We start from the raw sequence: 23,950 nt of genomic DNA on the forward strand, positions 1-23,950 counted from the left end.
TCCAGCTCTTTCTTTATTCCTCCTACACCACCTCCCCTACCTCACTGGCACCTCCAGTCCCTGGACATCCTCTTTTTTCCTGGCCTGACTGGACAACCTTCCTTCACTCACTCTCCTCCCCGGCCCCCTCAATGCCCTCACCTCATCCTTCTCCACAGCTCCCTGAGTGCCCAGCCTGGGTCATTCCAGTCAACTGCTTTCTCCCAGTGACACGTCTATCGGCCATCCAGGATGGGTCCGTGCTCCTCACACCATCCCTAGTGAGTGCCCTTGCCCCTTCCTCACAGTGGCTCTTGCTAGAGTTTGTCACTCTCCTCAAACTCAGCTCCCCACAAAGATGGCCTTGCCTCCACCTCCAGAAGAAATGTGGCTATCAGCTAGAAATCTCCTTCATTTTTTACCTTTTTCCATACAAACATATCTGCGCCTGCACAAACTTGGCTGTTGCAAAGGAAGACGTTGTTCCTCCTCTTCCCTCAGGCCCAGTCCTCCACTGGGTTCTCAGCCCTGCCATCTGTGTGCTCCCAAACCCTGCTCTCTGCCCAGGTTTGCTAACCTCTCCGTCTCCACTGGATCTTTATCTCACTACACACACACACACACACACACACACACATACAAATACCACAGTGTCCGGCACACACCAGGGCTTGTAAATACTTGTTGAATTAATTAGTGGGTGTGTCTTCCCCTTCTCCCTTGCCCTGCTGGACCCGACCTGAGCTTATCTGCCACAAAAATGACCCGTCGCTCCAGCAGCAGTGAGGCAAAGATTCGGATGAGCTGGCGCACGCTGAGGCAGGTAAAAAGGCACTCAAAGTCTACATGCTCCAGCCGGGAGTCCATGGGCCGTCGCAGCTCTAACACCTGCAGGAGAACAATGGGGAAAGTGGGTGCTACCCCCAGGTCCCTACACAAAACAACTAGACACTGGTTTCCCCTTCCCACCCTCTCTTTTCAAGGATCTCTCACCTACCCCCACTATGCAACAAGACTCAGTCTCCTCCACCCTTAAGACTATAGCTCTGTTCCCCAACAACTCAAACACCCAGTATGTGGGCAAGAGGGCTAACTGTGAGAGTGGAGAAGACTCCAGAAGGAAGGAGTTGAGGGACAATCCTTCAGGATCTCAGGAAAAGGAGGAGAGCTAACTGCTCTTACAGATAAGGAGAACAAGGGAACTGCACAACCTCGTCTATAGGGTCCTTCCCAGGCAAAGGTCTTGTCCCCTACACTGACTAGACCCCACAATTGATCACTGCTCTCCAGGCCACAGGAAGAGCAAGATCTCTGCAACCCAGGACTCTATTCTCAGCCATCTCTGGAAAGGCTCATGTCCTTGTTGCCCTGTGACCTCCTTTTCCTGATACAAAGAGCTTCCTTCCAGAAGTTATGTTTCTCCTGCCATCCTGGCCTTTATCTCCATCACCCTAAGTCCCATGCCAGGGACAAGGAAAACACAAAGAAAGAGCTATCTGGTCCACAACCTTGCCAGGAATCAGGACTGTCTTTATCAGGACCAGGCCTAGCTCTCTTCCCTCCAAAGGCTGTTCCCAAGGTCAGTGCTATGGCTCAGAGAGCCACATCCCTGGGGGCAGTCATGGGGGTGGAGGGTAGCAACTGACTCCAGCAGGAAGAACTCCAAAGTGGCTGTCACTGGGGCCTGCCTAGTCTCATCCCTTAGTGTTTGTAGGCAGCATAAATGTGCCGGCCTGCTGAGAGCCAGGGTGAGAAGTGAATTCCCTCTTATAGCCCTATGGTATCAGAGCTCTGTCTTTTCAAGGGGCTTTTACCCCACATCACCTTGTTTACTTCTCAGGATCTAAGCAAGCAAAGGAGTTCTAACTCCTATCTCAGTATCCATTCCTCTGGGCCTGAGAAAAGCAGCAAAGTGAGCACAAGTCTTCATAACGATCTGTTTTCGCTGTTGCTCCTGTGAAATGGTGAACTCCCTGAAGGCCCAGTGATTGGCACAACGCTGGGTACACCCCAAATGTTCAGTGCATGTGGACTGAGGAATGTCATAGCACAATTACGCCAGAGGTCTTCGTACCCGCTCCAGTCCCTGTCCCTATCCCAGAAGAAGTCAAAGTGAAACTCCACAACCCTCCCTCCTGACAGCCTTGCGTGCAGCCCAGCAAGCTCTGTTCTGCAGCATCCAGCCCCACACTCCTACCAACCCTGAGGGTTCAGGCCCCAAGGGTTGAGAACTCATACAGGCTGCTCAGGGAGACTGATGTAAGGACAGAGGGAGGGTGTGATTAACATCTGCTCAGGGAGCCAGCAGGGTATCTATAAACGGCCTCAACTGGGGTGGGGAGGGGTCAGGGAAGCATCTCAGAGCAGAAAATGCTTGACTTGGATTCCCCAAATAAAAAAGAAGGGAAGTATCTGCTGGGCAAAAGAAAGCAGGGTTTGGGGAACAGTAAGTAATTCAAGTTAGAGAGATGAGAAATGAGCCCAGTGAGGTGACCAGGCCAGTTCCTGAAGAACTCCCAACCATTATGTTGGGCTATCAGGGCAGAGTCAGCTGTCCTGCCCCCCAGACCACTCATGAAACCTAAAGTCCCTCTAAACAGGGATGAGAGAAATGAGGCTAAGGGATAGAACTTAGGTGGGTATTTGCCACTGCCCAGAAAGCCTAACATGATTCCCTAGTTAGTCCCTCTCCCACACTTTGCAACAACTAATTTATTCTTCCCTCTCCCAGAACCCAACACCTATCTCTTACTCTGCGGATGACCTTCCTTTCTACTTTGAGAAAACCACAACCACCACATGAGAATCCCAAATCTATAAGCCATTGTTCTTGCCTCCTCTCCTAACAAAAGCCAATCCCTCCATGGAGCCCAGGACCTGTGCCTTCTCAGTGACAGTCTGACCACCCCCTCCCTATCCTACATCTTTAACTTCTTTCTGGGGACCATTCCCACCAGCATCCAGACAACCGTCTTTAACAAACTCTCCCCTGGCTCCACCTTTCCTTTCATCTACTACCTGTTCCCTATGTCTCTTCACAGCCACACCTCCTGAAAAGATGTCTACACAGGCTGTTTCCACTTGTCCACCCTATTCTCTTTTCAACTCACTCCATCCTGGTTTCCAGGCCCAGGCTCCCTCTGAAATCTGCTCTTGTCAAGGCCTCCTGCCATGCCCCATCCCACCTCGTGGGGTGTCTGACTCACCCGATCACTCCTGCCCTCTTGAGATGCTCCCTCCCTTGGCTTCTGAGCCAGGGCCCTCTCCTGGTGCTTCCATCTCCTTCAACTTCAGGACTGCTGCTCCTCTAATGCAGGCCTCTACTTGTCAGGGTTCCTCAGGCCTGAGGAGGACCCAGCCCCGGGCTCTCTTCTCTTCCCTGTCTACACGCTTTACAACTAAATATCTTCCCTTCGGTTTCTCATGGATATCTCAAACTTTACAAGACAAAATTGGACTCTTCCTCTTCCTCACCTGCTTCTTCAGGTACTCCCATCTCAGTGTATGTATGGCTCCATCATCTACCCTGATGCTCAAGCCAGAAAATGGGGAGTTGGCCTTAAAATCTCTGTAACACTTATTCCCTGTTTGCAATCAAACATAAAGTACCATTGATCCTAATTCTAAAATATATCTCAAATACACCCACTTCTCTTCATCTTTTCCATTACACCTTAATCTCTTGCCTGACTACTGTGATAGTATCCCAGCTGCTCTGTTTTCACTCCAACCCATTATCCACATAAACTGCCAGAGTGAGCTTTTTAAAACATATATCAGATCTTATAATAACCCTGCTTTAGACAAATCCAAAATCCTTAACTTGGCCTAACAAACCTCCCCGCCACCACTACCCTTTCAACTATGTTGGCTTTTTTCAGTTCCTTGACAAGCACACATACTTTCACCTTTGCACATGCTGTTCCCTCTACCTGGAATAATCTCTTCCCATCCATAACCTCGGTCTCCCTCCTCCCACTTCATTTAGTTGCCTCCTACTTAGATCCCTGGTAGAATGTCACTTTCTCACAGAAGGCCTTCCCTGGCTCCTAATCTAAAGCAGAGTCCTTGTCGCACACTCCCATAGGATCTTATGCTTTCACATGGCTTTTAACACATTTAGGAATTATCTCTTTATATGTAAAAGTATTTATTTAATATCAGAATCTCTCACTAGACTGTAAACTCCATGAGACAGAGCTGTGTGCCTCTTTAATTGTATGACTCTGTCCCAATATCTGGCACAATCCCTGATTGTGAGAGGGCACATATTCAGTAAATATTGAATAAATGAACAAAAGGAAGGCAGGTGGAATGCAGTTTAGTCCAAAAAGCTCAGAGAAGGCCCCTCAGAGGGGCAGAGAGTTTGGCAACATTTACAGTCCCATTGTTCACTTTTTCAATCCCTATTTGACTAGGTATATGGACATGGTAAGCAAGGAGGGGCCAAGTTCTGCACCTCCCAGAGACTGCAACCTTGGGTAGCCAAGTCCCACTTCAGCCTCAGCCCATGGCCTGAGAGAAGAGGCGACGGAAATCCCTACCTCATTGCCAGCACCTGGCAGGAATGTCTTCACTTTGATGGTCTTCCCTGGGGCTGGGAAGGGCGACTCCATGAGACTTCTCATGAAGGGATAGACCAACGCAGCAGAGATCCCACGCCGGCGCTCCACCTCATCTAGGACCTGTGCCCACACCAGCAGCCCAAAGAGGAAGGGTGTCAAGGCATTGCCCTTCCCTACTTCCTGGGCAGCGAAGAGGGCAGCCTGGCATCTGACCAGGCTGGGCCAGAAGCTGGAAGATGGGAGGACTGTTTTGCTGGGATCTTCACACCCTACTCTTCCTGTTTTCCTGTTTTCAGTGACTGCTCTGTTCCCTAACTGGCCTTGCTTCAGTCCCCAAGAGCAGAGTAGCCAAGCAAAGGAAATACCACCCAAGAATTGACTCCCTGGGCATGCCTGGCTTCCTCAAGGACTCTGGCTCTGCCCATGGCCCAGGGTAGCTGTGACAAGAGCAGATACTACCAGTCACTACCAGCACAGGAGCTGGGAAAATGCCAGCTGGCTAGGTAGGGAGCAAGGCTTGGGAATAAGGAAGGAGTCAGAAAGATCACTGGTACTTGCTCTTATACTTTTTCTCTCTCCCGCTCTATCACATGCACAGGTGGTTTTCTCATCTAAGCTTGCTGCATATACTCCTATGGGAGCTGTCAGCTAGGGGGAGGGGGAGGAAAGCAAGTCAAAGCCTCTTACCTTGGAAAACAAGCCGAAGCAGCCAAGGCGGCTGATGACACAGTACACCTCTGGCAACCGAGGTCCCTTCCCACTTGGCTGGGCCAGGACAAGGAAGAGGAAAGAGAGACGGACACAGAAAATATCTAATTACTATATTTGGCTCCTTTTCCTTGTGAACTGAGGACTAAGGACTGCCCTTCCTCTGGAATCTTGGAGCAAGACTCCAAACCTCTTCTAAACCTCTATTCAACCAGGCCCCCAAAGGAAAGGCTGCCACTCTTCAGGGTCAGGTCTCGGCCTCTGCTGTGTCTTCCAGCCCTAGGTGCCAGGCCCTTGCCACGCTCTACACAGCCTTCACCCCTCTTTTCAGGAGGATACTGACAGGGGGCTGGCAAAAGACAAGGCAGTGTAGCAGAAGCTATGGGGCGACTGGTGGATTTACATCCCTAAAGCTACGACCCCAGTTGACGCGATGGTATTGAGGACTTGTGTGCATTCTTAGGCGCAAGCCACAGGGGATATTCTGCAAAACATCCCTTTTCTCAACTGCTCTTTTCTCCCTCCCTTTATCCACCCCCATTCTAAGAGAGCAAATTGAAAACAGGCAAGGGAAGAAAACTACGGTGTATTCGGTGTTTACCCTATCTGAGTCCCGGCTCAGTATTTTACAAAAACCTTGTGAGAGAGGTATTTTTATTCCCATTTTATAGATGAGGCATCTAGTTCAAAAAGTTTAGGCCATTGCCTAAGGCCATGTGTCTAGAAGTCGTGGAGCCAGGGGTCTGTCTTGGCTTCATTTTTGCTGTCTTACCTCTAAAGGATGGTGCTTTCTGTTAGGAAGAAAGAGAAAGGGACATAAAGACACAGGATAGAGGCATGCTATGGAGTAAAAAACAAAAAAGAAAAAAGAGACTTAAAAGGTGGGCAGTTGGGAAAGGAAACATGTACTAAGAGCTTCCCAAGCCTGCAGCCCCCACATGTAGGCTGAGATGAGTCCACTGGAGTCCCTTCTCTAGCAAGGAGATGGCAGGGCTCTGTGGCTACCTCTGGGCTCAGAGGCCTGGTGGGCCTCGCAAGGCTGAGTGGAGAGGGAGCAGAGCAGCAGGTGCTGGCCCCTCACGCAGGCTGCTAAGCAAATGCAGATGGGGCTATTTCAGTCTCCAAACCTGCTGGCCACACGTCACAGATCTAAAGGGAAGGCAGAATCTGTTTTTGTCCATATTAGGCCTGAAACTCTCTCCTCTCTCTTTCCCTCACCCCCGCCTCCCCTAAAGCCCCAAGTGATTAAATCAAGTATGTGGGATTTGGGTTAGAATCATTGTGTCCAATCTGCAGGAATGCCGAGCTAGTGCCAGCCCCTTTGGCAGGGACCCAGCCCAGGCCCTCTCTGAGCACGCCAGGACAAACACACTCTTCCCTGGGGGCAGCAGGCCCACTGCAAAGGAACAGCTCTACTCCATCTATGCACTAGTAGAGGCAGCTTTCAGAATGCTCCTCTCCAGGCCCAGGGGACCCAGGAGTGTGCTGGCCTCTGCCTGATTCCCCGACCGGAACCTGTACTGCTCTACATGCCCTGAGCCTCACTCACTGGGCATTCCTTATCCAAACATCGCTTCTTCCCAAACTATCTTTTGGAGTGATCCAAGAGACCAGATTGGTGATAAAGGACTTGGACTCAATTTTGGCTCTGTCCATCAGTGGCTGTGTGACTTTAGGCAAGTCATTCCACCTCTGAGTCTCAATTTCCTAACCTGTAGATCAGGGAAAATAATACCCCATGGGTTACTATGAGGATTAAATAAAGGACGTACTCAAAGCACCTAGCTTGGAACATGACAGGTCCTATATGAAGTTTATTCCCTTGGCCCCTCTCTTCTATGTTGAAAGTCTGACCTTCTCTTCCAAACTATCTAAAGTTCCCTGAGGGTAGGCTACATGTCGAACTCATTTTATACACCTTCAGCATGTAGCCTGACCCTCCATAGGTGAGTATAAGTGTATCTGAATGGATAAATAAGTGGCCCAAAATCCTTCTCTTAGGTTCCTGCTATACTTTACCCTTGCCTAGGATCCCCCTCATCTACCCCTTGACTGGTTATCTGGTGAGACCTTCTCCCATTAAGGCCTGGAGACCCCAAAACACTGTCAACAACCCAATGACCTCTAGGGGAGAGTGCAAAAGGGGCCAGGCTCTGGGTCCTGCCCTCCCTCTGGCTCTCTTGTGTCTCTACCTCAATCTATTTCCCAGGACTAATGGGAAGGGATATGGGGAAGGACTTCTCTCTTCACAAAATGGCTTATATTTTCAAAACCCAATCCCTTTCCCCTAAGTTCAAGGTATCTCTCCCAGAATCCCAGAGAAGGTATTTCTCTGTCCCTGCTCAGCTTCCAGCCCGACTAGACCACAGACAGGACTCCTTCCCAGATCAGACTGGCCAGGTACGGGGGTGAGGAAGATTTTACCCCACCCAATCTGATGCATATATTGTATACATACTGCTGCGAAGATATGATCCTGCAACCAGGAAACAGCAATCAGAGCCCATAATCCCAAGGAAAATGAATGAATAGGAAGAGTTTATAAAGCTAAAAACATACGACGAATCAGTAGAAGGTAATCCACTACATCCCCTTATTGCAGATAATCTTAGATCTTGGGGCCCATCAAGAGGGGCCACTCTGAGCCCTATTATCCCAGCAGTGCCTCATCTGTGAAAGAATGTGTGAGTTAGCAGATATGGGGGTGCCTCAGGGAGCAGAACACAGGATTTCATACAAGCTAAGGTTGCAGAAGGACACACACACACACACACACACAAAGCCCATCCCCTGCCTGCCAGCCCCTGAGGACTGAATGGTCCTACTCACCAGTAAGCGCCTGCAGTAGCCAAAGCGTCTGCTGCCATCTTCTCCAGTCAGCATGAAAGAAAAGGTCTCACTGGAACAGGGAAAGGTCTGACATCAGGGAGGTATCAGAGGACCCAGAAAATAGCCCCCAAGAACAGGGACTGTCATTCATCTCAGAGGTGGAATGAAGGGCCAGGTTGCTGTAGAAGAGTAGGTTGAGACTAGGGCATGCCCCACTCAGTTACCCATTACTATGGGGTAAACGAGGCTATGCCCCCTTCCTCCCTCCAGCCAGGCCAGGCCAGGCCTCACCTGCTATACTCTGACACAGGGAGCCAGTCCTTGGCATCAGGGAAGCAAAACTGGGGAATGGCTTTGAGCCTTTCCTCTGCCTCCCGCATCTGCTTGGTGGGTCGGTCCAGCTGCAGAAAAGAGGAATATGGGGAGAAGTAACCAAGAGATGACATGGAACCTGGGGATAGGGGCAGGGAGGGAGGGGGATAGCTGAGAAGCATCTCCCCTCCTGACAGCCCTAGATGCCATCCTACCAACTGGCATGCTTCTCAGCAACTCTTGTCCCACTCCTAATTCTTACACAGGTATAAGTTGAGTCATCATCCGTCCACTGATTCATTCATTTGTTCATTCAATAAATACCAACTGAGCATTTTCTAGGTGGCATCTGATACTATGCTGTGTTGCTAGGAATATCAATAAAAAACAAAGTGGACAGTGTCCCTGACCCTGCACATTGAGAATGAGATAATCGACAACAAAATTTCAGAGGGTGCCACAGGGGAAATAAGCAGGGTGATGTAAGAGAGAATGGGTCAGGGGGAGGGGCTCCATTAGGGTATGTAAATTATATCTCAATAAAGTGGTTAAGAAAGAGAAAGAGACAGAAGGTGAGAAAAGTAGCTGGGGGCCCCCTGTCAGGACCCTAGCAGTTCTTGTGAACAATTTGGATTTTATTACTCAGCACATTGCAAGGTGCTCTCAGCTCTCATCATCTGAATGAGTACTTGCCCAAACCCACTACTTCCAAAGCCTATCTTCCCTTCTGGCTGGAAGGAAGCAGGCTCAGGGCTGCTGCAGCTAAGTGAGTAGCTACGCCAGCAACCGGATCTCTCCTTCCCTAGATGGGCCAGGCAGACAGGAGATGGTAGAGGAGGGAGATGGGGAAGGTGGGGAGAAAGATGGCCTCACCTTTGGAAACTGGTAGGAGACCTCAGGGAGGTAGGTGTTTCGGGATGGCTTCTTCTTGAGGGACACCACCACAAAGTACTCAAAAAGCTCCCGCTCCTGCCACTCGAGCAGCTCCAGCTCCAGAGTCCGATAGCTGGGCGCACGCTTCAGCATCGACTGGATGTGGACTAGGCGCTGCGTGTGGGCTGGGGGCAGGTCTCACATCAGGGGACAAGCAGGCTGGGCCCTCACAGACCTCAATTTAGCCCCCTCCACCCCTGGCTCAGGGCTCCATCTCTGTGGATCATCTCTAAATACATGAACCTAGTCTGACACCATCCTCCAGGTGGGCCTGGGGGAGAAGTGGCAGGAACAAGGTGTCTATGCCTGCACAAAGAGTCTGCTATAACACAGGAAGCTACTGGCCTGGCCCTCCTGGAGGCTGAGCTGGGGCGAATAGGACAGCCTAAGTCAGACAAACCCAGGAATGTATCGTTGGCACCCGCCCTGTCCCGATGCCAACAGGACCAGAAGACATGAAAATCCACAGAGGCCTCATCCTTGGGCCTCTATCAGAGTCCTTGGACTTGGACCCTTTGTCCCTGTGCCTAGGTCCAGGGAAGTGGGGGACCAGTGGAGGAAGGGAGGAGGGAGAAAGTTTCTGCATACTTTGATCATCCAGGAAGTTCTAGGCAGGGTTTCCTGGCAGAGAAAGCAGAGATTTGTCCAAGGCCCCTGGAATCTGAAGTTCCCAGAACCTTTTCAAGGAGGTGGCAGTCTCCTCTTTGGGGATGGGGGAGATGGGTAGCCTCAGGGACCAGTTTCCTCAATCTATGGCACATTTTTTGCAACCAGAAGACATACTTGTAATCTTCTGAACCCATATCTGACCCTCCAGATTTACAACATTTACCAGCCCAATCTAGCACCCAATTCCCATGGACAATGGCTTGGGGAAGCATGGGCAGGGTCACCAGGCTTAAATTTGGCAAAGGGAGACATTTGAATTTAACCTTGCAAGGGCTGAGTTCACATGACTGTGAGAATGGACTTCCCTATAGCTCCCTGCTCTGCTGGCCTGGTATCTTGCCTGCCTGTTGCCTCTCCACACCAGGCCAGTTTGGGACACTGGAACCACAGGTGCAGCCAGGGCTGGGAAGGGGTTCCGTGCTCTTGGGGCGCCGTGCCTCACCTTTGAACCTGTCGTCAGAGTCGCTCTCGCTCTCACTATTCTCATCTGGAAAAGTAACAGCAGGAGTGCATGCTTGCTGAGGCACTGCCCCATAGCAAGGGTTTTCTGTGCCCCCTCCCAATTCTTCTCACAAGGGATAGATCTGTACCTAGTCTGGGCTACTATGGTCTTATAGGCATCTGTGGGCAGGAGCTGTGTGGCCTGGAGCCAGGGTCCCTCAGAGCTCAGACTGTGGGTGATAATCTATATACAAACCCCTATTCAAGTCTGATCCGGGGGAAGCTGAGGGCCCAGGTTGGAGACTGAGCCAGCAGAGGGGCCTATGGGCCTGGAACATAAGGGCCCTGCCTCCAGGAGGCCAAGATTTGAAATGGGAAACAGACCACATTGCTCAGTAAGTCTGGCCTTTCCTTTTGCCAGAAGCGGATTCCCACACCCACCTCCCTACTCAGGCCTCGTAACCCAAAGCCTGAAGGAACCCATCCCAGGGCTTTCTTCCTTCTCTGGCCCTCCCTCCTATATGGCCACTTCCTGGCAGGGCTCTACCCTCCTAGAAAGCAGAAGGACCCTGTGAATGGCCCACAGAAGGGCAAACTGAGACCAGTCCATGCCCCTCCCTGTTCCTAATGCCCAAGGGCCCCAGACACCTGAACCAACCCAGGTATCAAGGCCTACCTCTCAGTGATGCTGTCTCAATGCTGGACATAGACAGCTTTTTTAACCTCTTCTTTCCCCTCTTGGCATTGTAGATGGAGTTAATTCTTTGGACAAGCTGGGTGAGAAAAGCAGGGGGGTGAGGTAACCCTAACACCAGCTGCCCGTACTTCCAAAAAGGCTGATTAGGAGCCCATCCTTGCCCTCACCGATGCAAGCTTTCTGCACTCCACCCATTGGGCCCAGAACTGGTCTCCCTATTGAATTGACCCCAAGAGGAGACTCAACAGCCATGCCTGGTAGCTCTCCATCTACCTAGTTTCCTAGGAGTGGTCTCCTGCCCCAAGACAAAGATACTAAACTTAGCTCCCCAAAGGAAGAAACTATATCAAACTAGACAGGATGGGAGCTCCTGGGTCCCAAGAGTCATTGAACCAACTGAGACAAAGAGCTTCTCAGATGCAATAACAGGAACAAGGATTCTAGCCTTTCCCCTCTGGGCCATAACCTGGGGCCCTGACAGGAAGAAGCTAAATTCCCAATATACCCAAGCATTGTTTGCAGGCTAAAAATACGATTTGTCTAAATCCTGCTGCTTTGGCTGGAGATTTGGGCCTAGCTGCCTATGTGTGAAAATCATTGCAGAAAACTCTTCAATTCTGAGAGTTAGAGAAAGGAAGATCCATGTTCAGGTCCGAGGTCCTTGAAAGCCTGGCAATGTTTATATGTGCACAGAGATCCCAAAATTCACACACAACATCACTAATGGGGAGCCTCAGCTAGCCTTTCCTTCCTCTAACATCTGAGAATAAAGAATCAGTTAATACATTTTTATCGATGAGAAAAGGGAACTGAGGTAAAAAAGAGGCCAGGCAAAAAAGAGGCCAGCACATGGACCCGGAATTTATTCAAAGGGAATTGAGGAAGCAGCTCAGATTAGGGAAGGAGGGAAGGAAGGATGGAGGAGAAGAGCTGGCTGCCTGCCTGCGCACCTGCCCAGCCCCAGTGGGCTCTGTCCAGGGAGGATACCTTGGGAATGCGACGGGCCCGACGGCTGGACAGCAGCTCACTAGTGGTGCTGAGGCTGTCCTCATTGAGGCTGGAGGGTGAAGACGGCAGGCTCAGCTGAGCCAGCAGCAGCATGTCATCATGGCTGTGCCTCTTGGGTATCCGTGGCAGCCGGTGGCTCTTCCTTTCTGACCAGTTCCCACTGCGCAGGGACTGGCTGCTAGGTTTCAAGGAGAGCTGGCATGGGGGAGAGGACATGGGAGAGGGGCTTGCCACAGATGCCTTGGCCAGTACCCACCTGCTAAGACCTGGACATGAAGCCATGGACTGGCATCCCTGGCTCCCCCCAATCCTGCCCTGAAATTTCCATCCACGCGGCTTCCTCTATTAAGACCTTAGCTGCTAATCAGCCAGATCTGGGCTAGATTAAATACTCACTTCCCCAAAAGAAGCTTCACTAACTTTTGCCAGAAAAAAAAAAGGGAGGCTAAGAAACCTGCATTTTCATCTAAGTGGAAAGAGAAGGCAAAGCAGGAATTCTGGGGGCTCCTCCTAAACTTTGGGACAAGGATTCCTGAGCCTGGACAATGGAACCAGTCTTCCCCACCTCAGACCTGAAGCTAGTCCTAAAAGGCTTCTGCTGGCAGAGGCTGTCACCTATGTGCCAGCCTGGTGTGCTGGGGTATCCTGTCACTTCCAGGCAGAACACAAGGGTTCTAGGCTCTGACAACCAAAGCCAGGTGAGGCAGGCCTCATTCAATCAGCTCCTCTAGCCCCAAGGTGCTGACTGCCCCCTCCCTGGCCCTGATCTACTCTCTCTCTCCCTCCCTCCATGCTGACACCTTTCAGAACAGGACATCTTACTGTCTTATTCACAGTGGATCCTGCTCACTGCTGGGAAGCCGAGCACCCTCTGCAGACTCCTACCCATTGTCTGGGTCTGGAACTGACTCCCCTCACTCTTTAGCAAATCCTCTGACCTCCACAGCCCCCAACTTCCTCTTCCCACCCAATCAATCTGGGAATACAAATTCAATGGCAGCCTATCTGAACAGAGGGCATGAGAAGGGTAAATCTTTAAAAAAAAATAATCACATTATTCCAAAGTAAGAATATATCATTTTTATATTCTCTGTCCAGAGTTATAAAATATCTAGGTCCCTCTATTTGCATAGAGAATTAAAGTCACCTGGGTAGGTCAGAGAAAGCCTCTCTACCCTCCTGCCTCCTGTCACCCTGGACAAAACCAGGATGAGCTTAAGACCAAAAGCCTCCTTCAACCTTTTACCTTTCCTCTCGTTCTGCCTTCTCTCCATTTATTCCTCAGAGATTCATTCTTACTCCCTCCAACAGGAGTGGCTCCAGGTGTCACAGACACCTGTCTGACTCTCCAAATCTGGTTTTTAGGCCTATATCCGGACCCCAAATTCCAGTACGAAGATAATTTCTGACAGAACTGCAGAATACCAAGACTCCAACCAGAGCCCCATCTTCCTGTTTCCCACAGAAGGGGAAGAGAAATAGTAAGACAGGAGACTGCAGGGGCTCCTGACTTAGTTTTGCAGCTCAGAGCTTAGGTATCGAGGGAAAGAAGGTAGGGCAGGATGCCCCTAAGAGCATGCCTCAATTGTCCACAGAGGTTTCAACATGGCTGAAGTCCCTTAATGCAGAGCTCCTTCTCGAGACAACCTCCTTTGCCAAGCACTAGTAAGGGAGAAAGGCTGAATGGAAGCTGGATCCAAGCCTTGAGAGGATAGGCCTCCACTGTAGCCCTCAGGCTAATCCTACAGGCCCACGTTGGGACATCGTTACCTGCGTGGGTGGGCTGTTGTACTTCCTGTCCTGTGGACTCCACATCCTGTGCAAAGAGTCCAAGGAGTTTTCAGATAGTTGCTGGGATTTTCGCCCTGCTCTTCGGTTCTTTAAGTCCACATCCTCATATGGATTCTCCTTAGGCAGATCTCCTGCAGAGGAAGAAAATTTAGAGAAGCAGGGAGTAGGGAAGAAGGAAACACATGGACACGTGCACACACACACACACACACACAAATAAACAAGCAGAATTCCTGTGAACCAAAGAGAATGGCTTCAGCCTGGACTTTTCAGTTCATGAGTCATGCAGCTGCCTGTCTGCAGTGGGGAGGCTACAAACAGATCCTGGCTCCAAGTCCAGAAGCTGAGTCCCCTCTCTGGTCCCCCCCTCCCCCCAGTTCAGCTCAGCTCAGCCTTGTCTTGCCTCTGCTTTATAAATTCAGGGATTGCACAAGACAGGCTTAGCTACCCCTGCCTGTGCCCAGCCAGAGGACAAAGCCAACACCAGGAGTCTGTCCTTGGCTACAATTCCTCTGCTGCTAAGGCCCCAGAGATACACTGTTCAAGGTAGGAAAGCTTTCAGGGGTCACACAGCTGTCTCCTTACCCAACTCTCAATGGGTCTCCCTGGGGAGCCACTTTCAGGTTGGGCATGGAGGAATTCAAAGAACTCTAGGGAGCAGGGCCTCACCAGGCCTCTCTCACCTATTATACTGTTCAACAAGTCTTTTAGGGCAGGAGTTTTGTCTTATTCACTGAGGTAACTCCAGAACCAGACCTATGATTAGCAAGCAGTAAATGCTCAGTAATTATTTGTTCAATGAATCTCTCTTACTCTATCACAAAGGTCTATTTCCTCTATTGCTGATCTCAGCAAAAAGACAACTATTATTACTTCCCTTTTGGAATAAACTATCCTGCTGTGACACAGGGGAGATGTGAAAGGCTTGGACGGAGTCTGGGCCAAAGGGTGGGGGAGTTCTTCCTTCTTGGGACTAGTTTCTAAAATCTCTGGCAGTGGGCACTGTACTGGCACTACCAAAAAATCTCAGAAAAGTCCAAAATATAGTCCCTGCCCTTGAAAAGCCTAAGATTTTGAGAGACATCCCTTCCTACAAGCTATACCCTCCTGCCTCTTCCCCTCCAATGCATACCTAGACTTTTCTAAAATACAATAATAATGAGCCAGGTCAGTCCTTGCTCAATCCTGGCAGCAGAATCACAGCGATGACAAGGTCCATGTGGACTCTGAGTGAATACAGCCCTCTGTCCCCTTTCCCTTGTCTTTCCATATCCTCCCCCCAGTCCCAACACCACTATTCAACACTTGGACCTAGGTACCAGTGACCAGATAAGGTTTTGCCGAGGTACACATACAAAGTGAGAGCAGGGCTCACTCCAACATTTCTCTGCTCAACAGCAGGACTGAACTTGGTGACCAATGAGCTCCGTATCTGTCCTTTAGATGCCTGGATATGCCTTACATCCCAGAGGAGTTCAGACCCCATTCCTCAGGGAGCAGGCAGAAGGGCTATACAACTAGAAACAAAGGCTGCTCCAAGTATAAACATTTCTACATCTAGGGCACAAGAAAAAAACCAATCCCTATATGCTTAGAGATTCCTCAATTTCTGAAGATGAAGTTCCCCCAAAAGTGTCCACTTAGTAGTATCATGAAAAACAACAATGAATTTTGGAAACGCCTCTACAGAGATGGGGGGTGGGGGTGGTAAAGGGAGGATTTCAGTCACAGCTGAATAGACTGCAGTGGGAAAAATACAAATCCCTATAAACTTATGAGTCAAAGATAGGTCAAGAAAGGAATTGGGGCTGGATTAAGTGATTCCCAATACTAAGCAGAGTCCCCAGCAATTGAGCAGACCTTTTCCTGTAACACAGTCATGCTATTAAAATGACTTGTCTCCATTCCAGAGCCCTGACTAAGCAAAGCTGGCTCAGCAGCCCAGCCTCAAGAAGCCACATACCAAACCCAGCACCTCCTGCAGTTTTCTCGAGCCTACCCCATGTGGGGCACTTAGGGAGGTGTCAGGATGCATTCTGTTCTTCTTGGTCCTCCCCAACATATATCCTGCAGGGGTGAGGTGGTGAGGGGGATCACTGTCCAGATCTGGGCAGAGAGAACATTTATTCTAAGCTCATCAAATCCAAACTGCCTTGGGCTGGATGACCAGCCAGAGTCCTTATCATCACCCCTACAACCTATAGGAAAATCTGTCTCAATTCTTTTAGATCAGAGTTTCTCCAAACTATTGACATTTGGGGTTGGATTAATTCTTGTTCTGGTGGACTGTCCTGTCCATTTGTAGTATGTTTGGCGGCAACCCTGGCCTCTATGCCCCAGAAAACATTAGCATCCCTTCCCCTATAAGAACCAAAAAGGCCTCCAGACACTGCCAAATGCCTCCTGGGGGCAGATGGATGGAAGGGAGGGAAGGAGGGAGTGAGGAAGGGAATTGCCCGCCGCTGAGAACCACTGCTTTAGATAGACATTTCTAAACTTCCTAATAGCTTCTGAATACCATGACAAGTCCCAAGACTAACGCTCTTTTCTTCCATCCTTCCCTCCTTCCTTCTCTCCTTGTTCCCTCCCTCCTTCTCTCCTTAGAAACAGAGCTTTGAATATTGATACAAAATCCAGAGCTCCAAGAAAAAGATGGACATGGATGCCGAGAGAAGTAACAGATGCACAATGATGATGCACATCAGTGACGACTTGGGGGAAAACAGTTGGAAACATCAGGTTCTCAAGACAAGTACTGCCTCTGGAAACTAGATTTCAGGAAGGCCTCAAATGCCCACTGCACCTGCCCAGCGCTGATGCCAGCTTCTTTCTTCTCCAGCAGTGTTTAACATCCTCTCTGATATAACCAAGCCACTAAACATTTCTCCAGGAAATGACTGCAGGCCCCAGCCCAAGCCCTGATTCCCCAGCCCCAGCTTCACAGCCCTAGTTCCCCTGCCATTCCCAACTTCCTAGACCATTCCTGACTACCCTTTTGGAGCTGTCTCACAGAGGTACTCACAGTCATCTCTCCAGGCAGAAAGGCTGCCCAGGAATGGGGATATGTAGAGACCAAGCAGACCCTGAGTCCTAGAGCCACTAAACTGAATCGCCAAGGGCAAATAAACAACAAAGCAATGGCTCAGAGTGGGGAGAGAAGGCTGGCTGGGGAATAGTGCTCACAACCTCCTACAGGGGAACAGAGATACAGGAAGGCTACAGAAGCTAGAGCTGAGTGGAGAAACATGGTGAAGATGTAGCAGGGGGATAGGAGACAGGAAGCCTAGCAAACTACAAGACTTCCACCTGCATTCCTGCCCAAACAGCTTCCTCAGGACAGTCCACGCTGTCCTTGGAGATGCTCGAGGAGGTAGACCCTCTTTCCTGAGGCCTGGTCCTTAGCAGCCCCATCTCAGCAAGCTCAGCTGGGGAAGCCAAAGGTCTTAACCCTTCCCAGCTTTGCTCTTGAGATAAGGGACAAGGGCACCACCAAGAATTTCGGCTTTGCACTCTTCTAAAATGGGCTTGTTAGAGCCCAAACTTATCTCATTGATCCTCTTGAAGGAATACCCAGCCCCATGGGGCTCTGCCCCAGATCCTCCCCACAACTCCTTTGGTGGTTAACCACATGCACAACTCCCCACCCTCAATATCCCCTCATCCCCATAACTGGAAAAACCAGTTAGGGAAGGGGTGTGTATATGTGCGCAAAGAGAATTTCTCCAAGCAGAGTCCAAAGCTTCCTAAACCACACCCATGGCTAGGGCCCTGGGTCTACAGCTTCCCTCCCCAACCCTCCTCTGGTTCCAACCAGCTGCTTCTCCTGGTTCTTAGCCTTTCCCTCCCTCACACAGCAGAGAAAAGGCCAATCTAATGGCCCAACTTCCCTGGCAACTGAGAGAATCGGGACCTCTAAGGGGCCAGCTATTACCCACCCTCCAAGCCTTGTGCCACTTCCCAACAGCCCCAGCACCTTTCCCTGGGCTGCACCTCTTGGCTGCTTTTTTCCTGCTGCAACTTCCATCCTGGTAGGTGCCCTCTGTTCCTTACTGTTTCCCAGCTTGGGGGCAAATGAGAGAAGAAGGCAGAAAGAGTGGAGGTTCAAAAAGCTTGGCAGTACAGGCCGACTGGCCCTGTCCCCAGCTCACATCCCACTGAAGTTCCTGGAAACTCTCCCTCAGCCCTAGCTAGATGATGGGAATGGGAATCTCTGAAGGAATGCAGCTCCTTGGTCAGGCGCCGAGGCCACTCCACATAACTCCCCTAACAAGCTGCTTCCTTGGGTGCATTTTTAAGTGTCAGGTCCAGAATGCAAACAATTATAAAGCTTTGCAGAATAGCAGCAACTTCCAAGGGTAGATGTCAAATTGGCAGGCAAAAATTAACAGCCCCAGGAAGCAGCAGAGCAGCGACTTTCTTTTCGAGCCCCTCTATTGCAAATTAGCAGGATAAACCTCAGCCTGTGTGGGAGGATACCACCCCTGTTCCCTAGGCATACCGCCTGGTGCTGGCAGGAGGCCAGCAAACTCGCCGAAGTTCAAATCCACTACTCACAGAGAAGACATGTTAGTCTCTTGCCCAACTGGCCCTCAACCTCCAACAGACCAGAAACTCCAGTCTAATCAGCTGGTACCCAAGATGAATATTTAGCAGGGGTGTTCTCTGCCTCCCCCAGCGCCCCATTATCACACATCCAGAACAAAGACCTGTTTGTTCCTGTGGGAAGTGAGGCAGCACAAGAGCTGAATAATCCATCCTGAATCAGAAACAACCCTAATCTCACAGAGCACAGGCTGGGCCAAGACCAGAGAGAGGGCTCCTGAGAAGTCAGAGCCACTGGCAATCCTAGGCAAAGTGTTAAACTGACATTCAGAGTTCAGCAACAAGAGACCCCTGAAGCCTCCAGAGGGGCTCCAAATTCTTGGACCTGTTGCCAGGGAATGAGAAAGGGATAAACCCATGGAACCTAACAGAAAGAATATTCTCCCTTCTATTTCCCTCTGGCCTCCCTTATCAGGTCTAGAAATTCAGACTAGCTGCTATGGGGAATACAAAGGTGGAAAAACATGCCCAGGGCATTGTCCTAACTATAGACTCTTGAAACCCACCCCAACACCCACCCCGCAAGGTCAAAGCAAAACCCAAATCTACAATGTAGTATACTCCAGAACAGGTGCTTTGGTCACTCCCTGCCCTTTCTCCTACACCCCGCCTCCCTTTTCTCTTTCTGCTACTTGATACACAAAGCTCCAAGGATCCAGAAGCTAGGTGAGCAGTTAAGGAAGATGCCCCAACTCCAACTTTGTCCTGTATAATCCTTACCCCTGGCTCTCACTTATCCGTCCAAGAAGCAACCAAGCTGCTCCTACATTTTCTTGCCTTCTCATGCAATAACCTAAAGTAAAAGCAAGTCCTCTCTAATGAGGAGGCAGAGGCCCAGATATACTTGCCGCCTGCTTCCCCTTTTCTCTAACCTGACTTAAGAAGGCCCAGGGAACAACTCTGTTGCCCAGGACAATGCCTCCAAAATTCTTCCTCCCACTCATTACCCCAAAACAATCCTAAACAGAGTCTGAGATCTTGGAACTCTGGACAGGGAGAAGTGGTTGAAGCTGTCTCTTTCTCTTAATTTCAGTTCAGTCGATACAAGAACATACCCCCACCTGAAAGACTTTCCCTACATGGCACAGAAGCTGCCCAAGCCTTGTCAAAGATTAGAGAACATTTAGGACTACAGCATTGCCAGTGCCTGCTGTATTGGGGGAAGAGCAGAAAACTACAGACCTCTCTGCCCACTGAAGCAGCCACACTTGGTGCTCCCAAGGGCCCTGGATAGTAATGTCACATTACAGTTTCTGCCAAACCAGGGGAAACTGGAATGTACCCTGCAAGAGAAGTGGGGAGGCAGGTGAGGTTGGGATGGGAGGGGGACAGGACAACAGAGATGCCTCTTCACTCACTAGAGAGGAAGACTTTCTTCCACTCTGGAATATTACACGAGGAGGCAAGAAAATATAGAAGCAGACTGGATGCTTCTTGGATGGATGAGCCTAGGGGTAAGTGCTGAAGCTAGGGGTAAGGGCTGTACAGGGTAAAGTTGGAGTTGGGTATCTTCATCAACTGCTCACCTAGCTTCTGGGTCTTTAGCTCTGATCCTCACAGCTCCTGACCTCAGCTCCGGGTAAAAAACTGTCTTTTCCTCAGTGGTAAGGGAAAAAGCCCCGCTCTTCAAACTCTTCTGCTGTCCTAGGGATCTCGCTCCCGTGGTCTTCCTGCTATGACCCAGTTTTGCATGGCTACATACTATACGCTCTGCTCCTAGGAAACAGTCTCTCTGTGGGTCTGAGAATGGCTGCTGTTTCCCCAGAAATGCTGGTCCAGAAAGACAGAAGGCGAAAACTATGAAACGAATGGCTACGATCTAATGAAGGAATACATGGTCCTCTCTTCAAAAGATTCCATTCTTCTGAGAATCTGGAGGTTTCTCTCTACTGGGCCACTTCTCTAATGTGTTAATTAAGACTATGTTCTCCAGCTTCAAGGCCTAAGACAGAGACAGAGAGAAGACATGGGCAGAGAGAGCACGCCAGCAAACAGCTCACTGCTTCTCTCCTCTTCATTGAACTACACTGAGACACACACATATTATTTGAGCAGAACTAGAGGCTCCATTAAAGAGGATGAGGGCAGAATTAAAATGAATGACAAAAAATAAACCCAACCCAGGCTGGACCATCCATTTTTTGTTGACCCTTGAACTCAAGTTTGCCAACACATCCTCTCACTTGCTGGAAGACAATTCTCTAGAGTCTTGCATTTCCGTCCTTCTTCTGAGCAAGAGGAATTGACAGCTCCAGACTGTATTTTCAAGGACATTCATATAGCAAACAGCCTTGGAAGAAAGAGATAGTGTCTCCTTCCAGGGCAGAGGCAGAATTGTTTTTTGACCAGAATGATAATGCCTCCTTACAGGGCAAAGGTTGGGCAGGTTTGCTAGCAGCTCCTGAAAAGACAGGTTTTTCTAAGCTCAGGCTCCTCTGCTGGGACACAGACTGCTGTGGATTGAATGTCCCCCCAAAACTCACTGAAGCTTGACCTCCATTGTAACAGTTACAAAGAGGGTGGGAAACCAATTATGGTAATTAAAAGGTGCCTTTAAGAAGTGATTAGATTGTGAGGCCTTGCTCTTGTGAATGGGTTAATCCATTCATGAATTAATGGACATGGTTCTGATGGCTTTAAAAGGAGAGCAAGTAAGGAGGTTAGCTCTCTCTTGCTCGGCCCATTTGCCATATGACATCCTGCATTGCTGTGGAGAGTCACCACCAAAGAAAAGACCCTCATCAGATGTGCTCCCTGGACTCTGGATTTCCCAGCCTCCAAAACTGTAAAAAATAAATGTTATTCCTTTATAAATTACCCAGTTTCAGGTATTCTGTTATATGCAACAGAAACAGACTTGAAGTGTGTGCAGCTTCTTTTTTTTTTTTTCCTTTTTGTCTTTTTTACTGACCGGTAACGGGATCGCAACCCTCGGTGTCGCGCCCGTACCGGGGACCGGCAACGGGATCGCAACCCTCGGTGTCGCACCCGCACCACGCTCAGCCAGTGAGCGGGAACCGGTCTCCACATGGGATCTGAACCCTCGGCAGGAGCGCCACTGCGCTCCCAAGCGGCGCACTCTCCAGTGCACCACCGGGCCGGCCCGAAGTGTGTGCAGCTTCTATCTGTACTTCTACAATAAAGCCAGAGGCCTTGTGAGCAAGGGGAACCTGTATAAACATGAAGCTCATACTGCCTGCTGTGCTGTGAGTGATAAAGTTCCTTGTGACCCAGGAGTCTTGTGTCTTCTGCCAGCATCTATGAAACTGGGGCTATGCAACTCGTTAGCTTGTTTGTGTCTTCCCCAAAATGTTGAAACCTAATCTCCAATGTGCTGGTACGTGCAGGTGGGGCCTTTGGGAGAAAATGAGGACCAAGATTAGAGCCCTTGTGAAAGGGACCTCAGAGAACTTCCTCACCTCTTCCACCACGTGAGGACACAGCAAAAAAGACAGCCATCTTTAAACCAGGAAATGGACCCTCACCAGACACAGAATCCACTGGCATCTTATTCTTATCTCATTTAATCCTAACAATAACCTTACAAGGTTTTACTACTACTGTTGTTGTTAGTATCATCACATCATCATCATCATTTTATAAGAGAAAAACAGTCCCCACAAAAGTTAAGTGATTTGAGGGCCGGCCCGTGGCTCACTCGGGAGGGTGCAGCGCTGGTAGCGCTGAGGCCGCAGGTTCGGATCCTACATAGGGATGGCCGGTGCGCTCGCTGGCTGAGCGCGGTGCAGACCACACCATGCCGAGGGTTGCAATCCCCTTACCGATCAAAAAAAAAAAAAAGTTAAGTGATTTGCCTAAGGACACATAGCTAAGGAAGCGCACCTATTGGACTCTAAAGCCTTCCACATTTTTTTTTTTTAAAGCTTTTGGATTTCAGTTCATTCAAGGGCCAGGCTTTAATCACTCAGCTTCTCTGTCTTTGCTAAGATGCTTCCTCTGATGCCCGCTTTCAGGAGGAGCTCCAAAAGGTGGGACCAAGTCTGGCCACAGTGAATGAGGTAAACCCGTGAGTGTCTCTTCCTGTTCCAGTTCTTCTGCAGCCCCCAGAGATGACCCAGCCCGCCAACTCTTGCCACTGCTTACCCACAATATCTTCATAAGCATTCTCTTCTAAAGTGCTTTTGGATCCAAACTTGGGTTGGCTCTCAGTACCATTCTCAGTGGGAGAAGAGGGGTACAGGGACTGGAGGCTGGATGCATCCTCAAACTCAAAGGATTTTCTGTGGATAACAAGAGCAAGAGTCATTCTGGCTGAACCAGATCTTGCTGCCTTGCTGGGGAATGGCCATGGGCAACAACATGGATCCAAACTTACCATCCAAATAAAGAGACAGATGGTCTAAAAGGCCCCAACATACTTCAGGGGTGCCTTATCCCTAATAATACCAGTATTATGTAACAACTACTATAGCTTAAAAGCATGCCATCTGTCAGGTGCTGTGTCAAAGGCACCTTTACATGTGTATCTCGTTACTTTTTACAACAGTGCTACCAGGTATTCTGCCATTTTACAAACGAGGAGATTGAAGTGACAGAGGCAGGATTCACCCAGGCTGACTCCAGGGACTGAGCTTTTAACCACAATTCCAGGCTGACTCCAGGGTCTGAGTTTTTAACCACAATTTTGGCCTCCAAGCCCTTCAGAACATCCTTCTTGAGAAGTGTCTGCCATTACCACAGGAACTGAGTGCTTGATCTGCCTCTGGAGTCTCACATCCACGTGTGCATCCTAGCTAGGACTCCTGCTCCTGCACTAAGCAGATGGTAAGGGCTCAACACTGGAAGGGTCATGCTCAGGGCTATCAGGGGGGTTGTGTTGGGTGGTGTGTTGAAACAGAAAGGGCTGAGCCATCAAAACAAATGAGACCACTTCTGAGGTGAAGCTAGGAGGACAATTTGCAGCTAGAAGCTACTTCTAAGACCCAGTGTCCCTTCAGCTAGTGGCCTGCTTCTTTCCATTCCCCAAATAACCCACCACTGTACTGTAGAATTTCAAGACCATGGCTTGTTTGCTACTAAGATGCCCTGAGTCCAGTCCTCTCTCCATTATCAGAGAGGTGCTTGCCTCATCTAAGACATGACCCCAGCTGCATCCTCTTCCTCTCCAAGGCAGGTCCCAACAGGCTTCTGGAGAGGGAGAGAAGGATAGGCACTGCCTGAATCTCTCCTCTCACCCATTAATACCTCCTTCTTCTTTTGTGTACCATCAGGCCTTTCAGCCAATGAAGTTCTTTCTCTCTTGTCTACTGAACAACTCTTCCTGGGAGTACTGGCATGCAAGGCAAGGACTTAAAGTGTCCTGAAGGCCACATCTTCTTAGCTTTCCTGGCCCTTCTGTGGCACTCAATGCAACCAAATACTCTTCATATTGGCACTCTCTTCCCATTACCTTTAT

General features: G+C 49.7%; 1 protein-coding gene across 5 annotated transcripts in view; it reads right to left on the reverse strand.

Annotated features, from left to right (window-relative positions):
* Positions 1–23,950, reverse strand: part of ST5 (suppression of tumorigenicity 5) — a 159,615-nt gene that overhangs the window by 9,485 nt on the left and 126,180 nt on the right. For all 5 annotated transcript variants that reach the window (XM_008567779.1, XM_008567778.1, XM_008567780.1 and 2 more), the window contains 11 exons: positions 22,639–22,775; positions 13,912–14,063; positions 12,121–12,336; positions 11,113–11,209; positions 10,438–10,482; positions 9,267–9,451; positions 8,373–8,482; positions 8,082–8,151; positions 5,232–5,309; positions 4,524–4,664; positions 719–867 (listed from right to left, as the gene is read on the reverse strand). In XM_008567779.1, the coding sequence (XP_008566001.1) occupies positions 719–867; positions 4,524–4,664; positions 5,232–5,309; positions 8,082–8,151; positions 8,373–8,482; positions 9,267–9,451; positions 10,438–10,482; positions 11,113–11,209; positions 12,121–12,336; positions 13,912–14,063; positions 22,639–22,775 (1,380 nt within the window). The remainder of the gene's footprint in view (positions 1–718; positions 868–4,523; positions 4,665–5,231; positions 5,310–8,081; positions 8,152–8,372; positions 8,483–9,266; positions 9,452–10,437; positions 10,483–11,112; positions 11,210–12,120; positions 12,337–13,911; positions 14,064–22,638; positions 22,776–23,950) is intronic.

The sequence above is a fragment of the Galeopterus variegatus genome, unplaced genomic scaffold (assembly GCF_000696425.1).
Source record: "Galeopterus variegatus unplaced genomic scaffold, G_variegatus-3.0.2 Scaffold344, whole genome shotgun sequence".
Taxonomy (NCBI): Eukaryota; Metazoa; Chordata; class Mammalia; order Dermoptera; family Cynocephalidae; genus Galeopterus; species Galeopterus variegatus.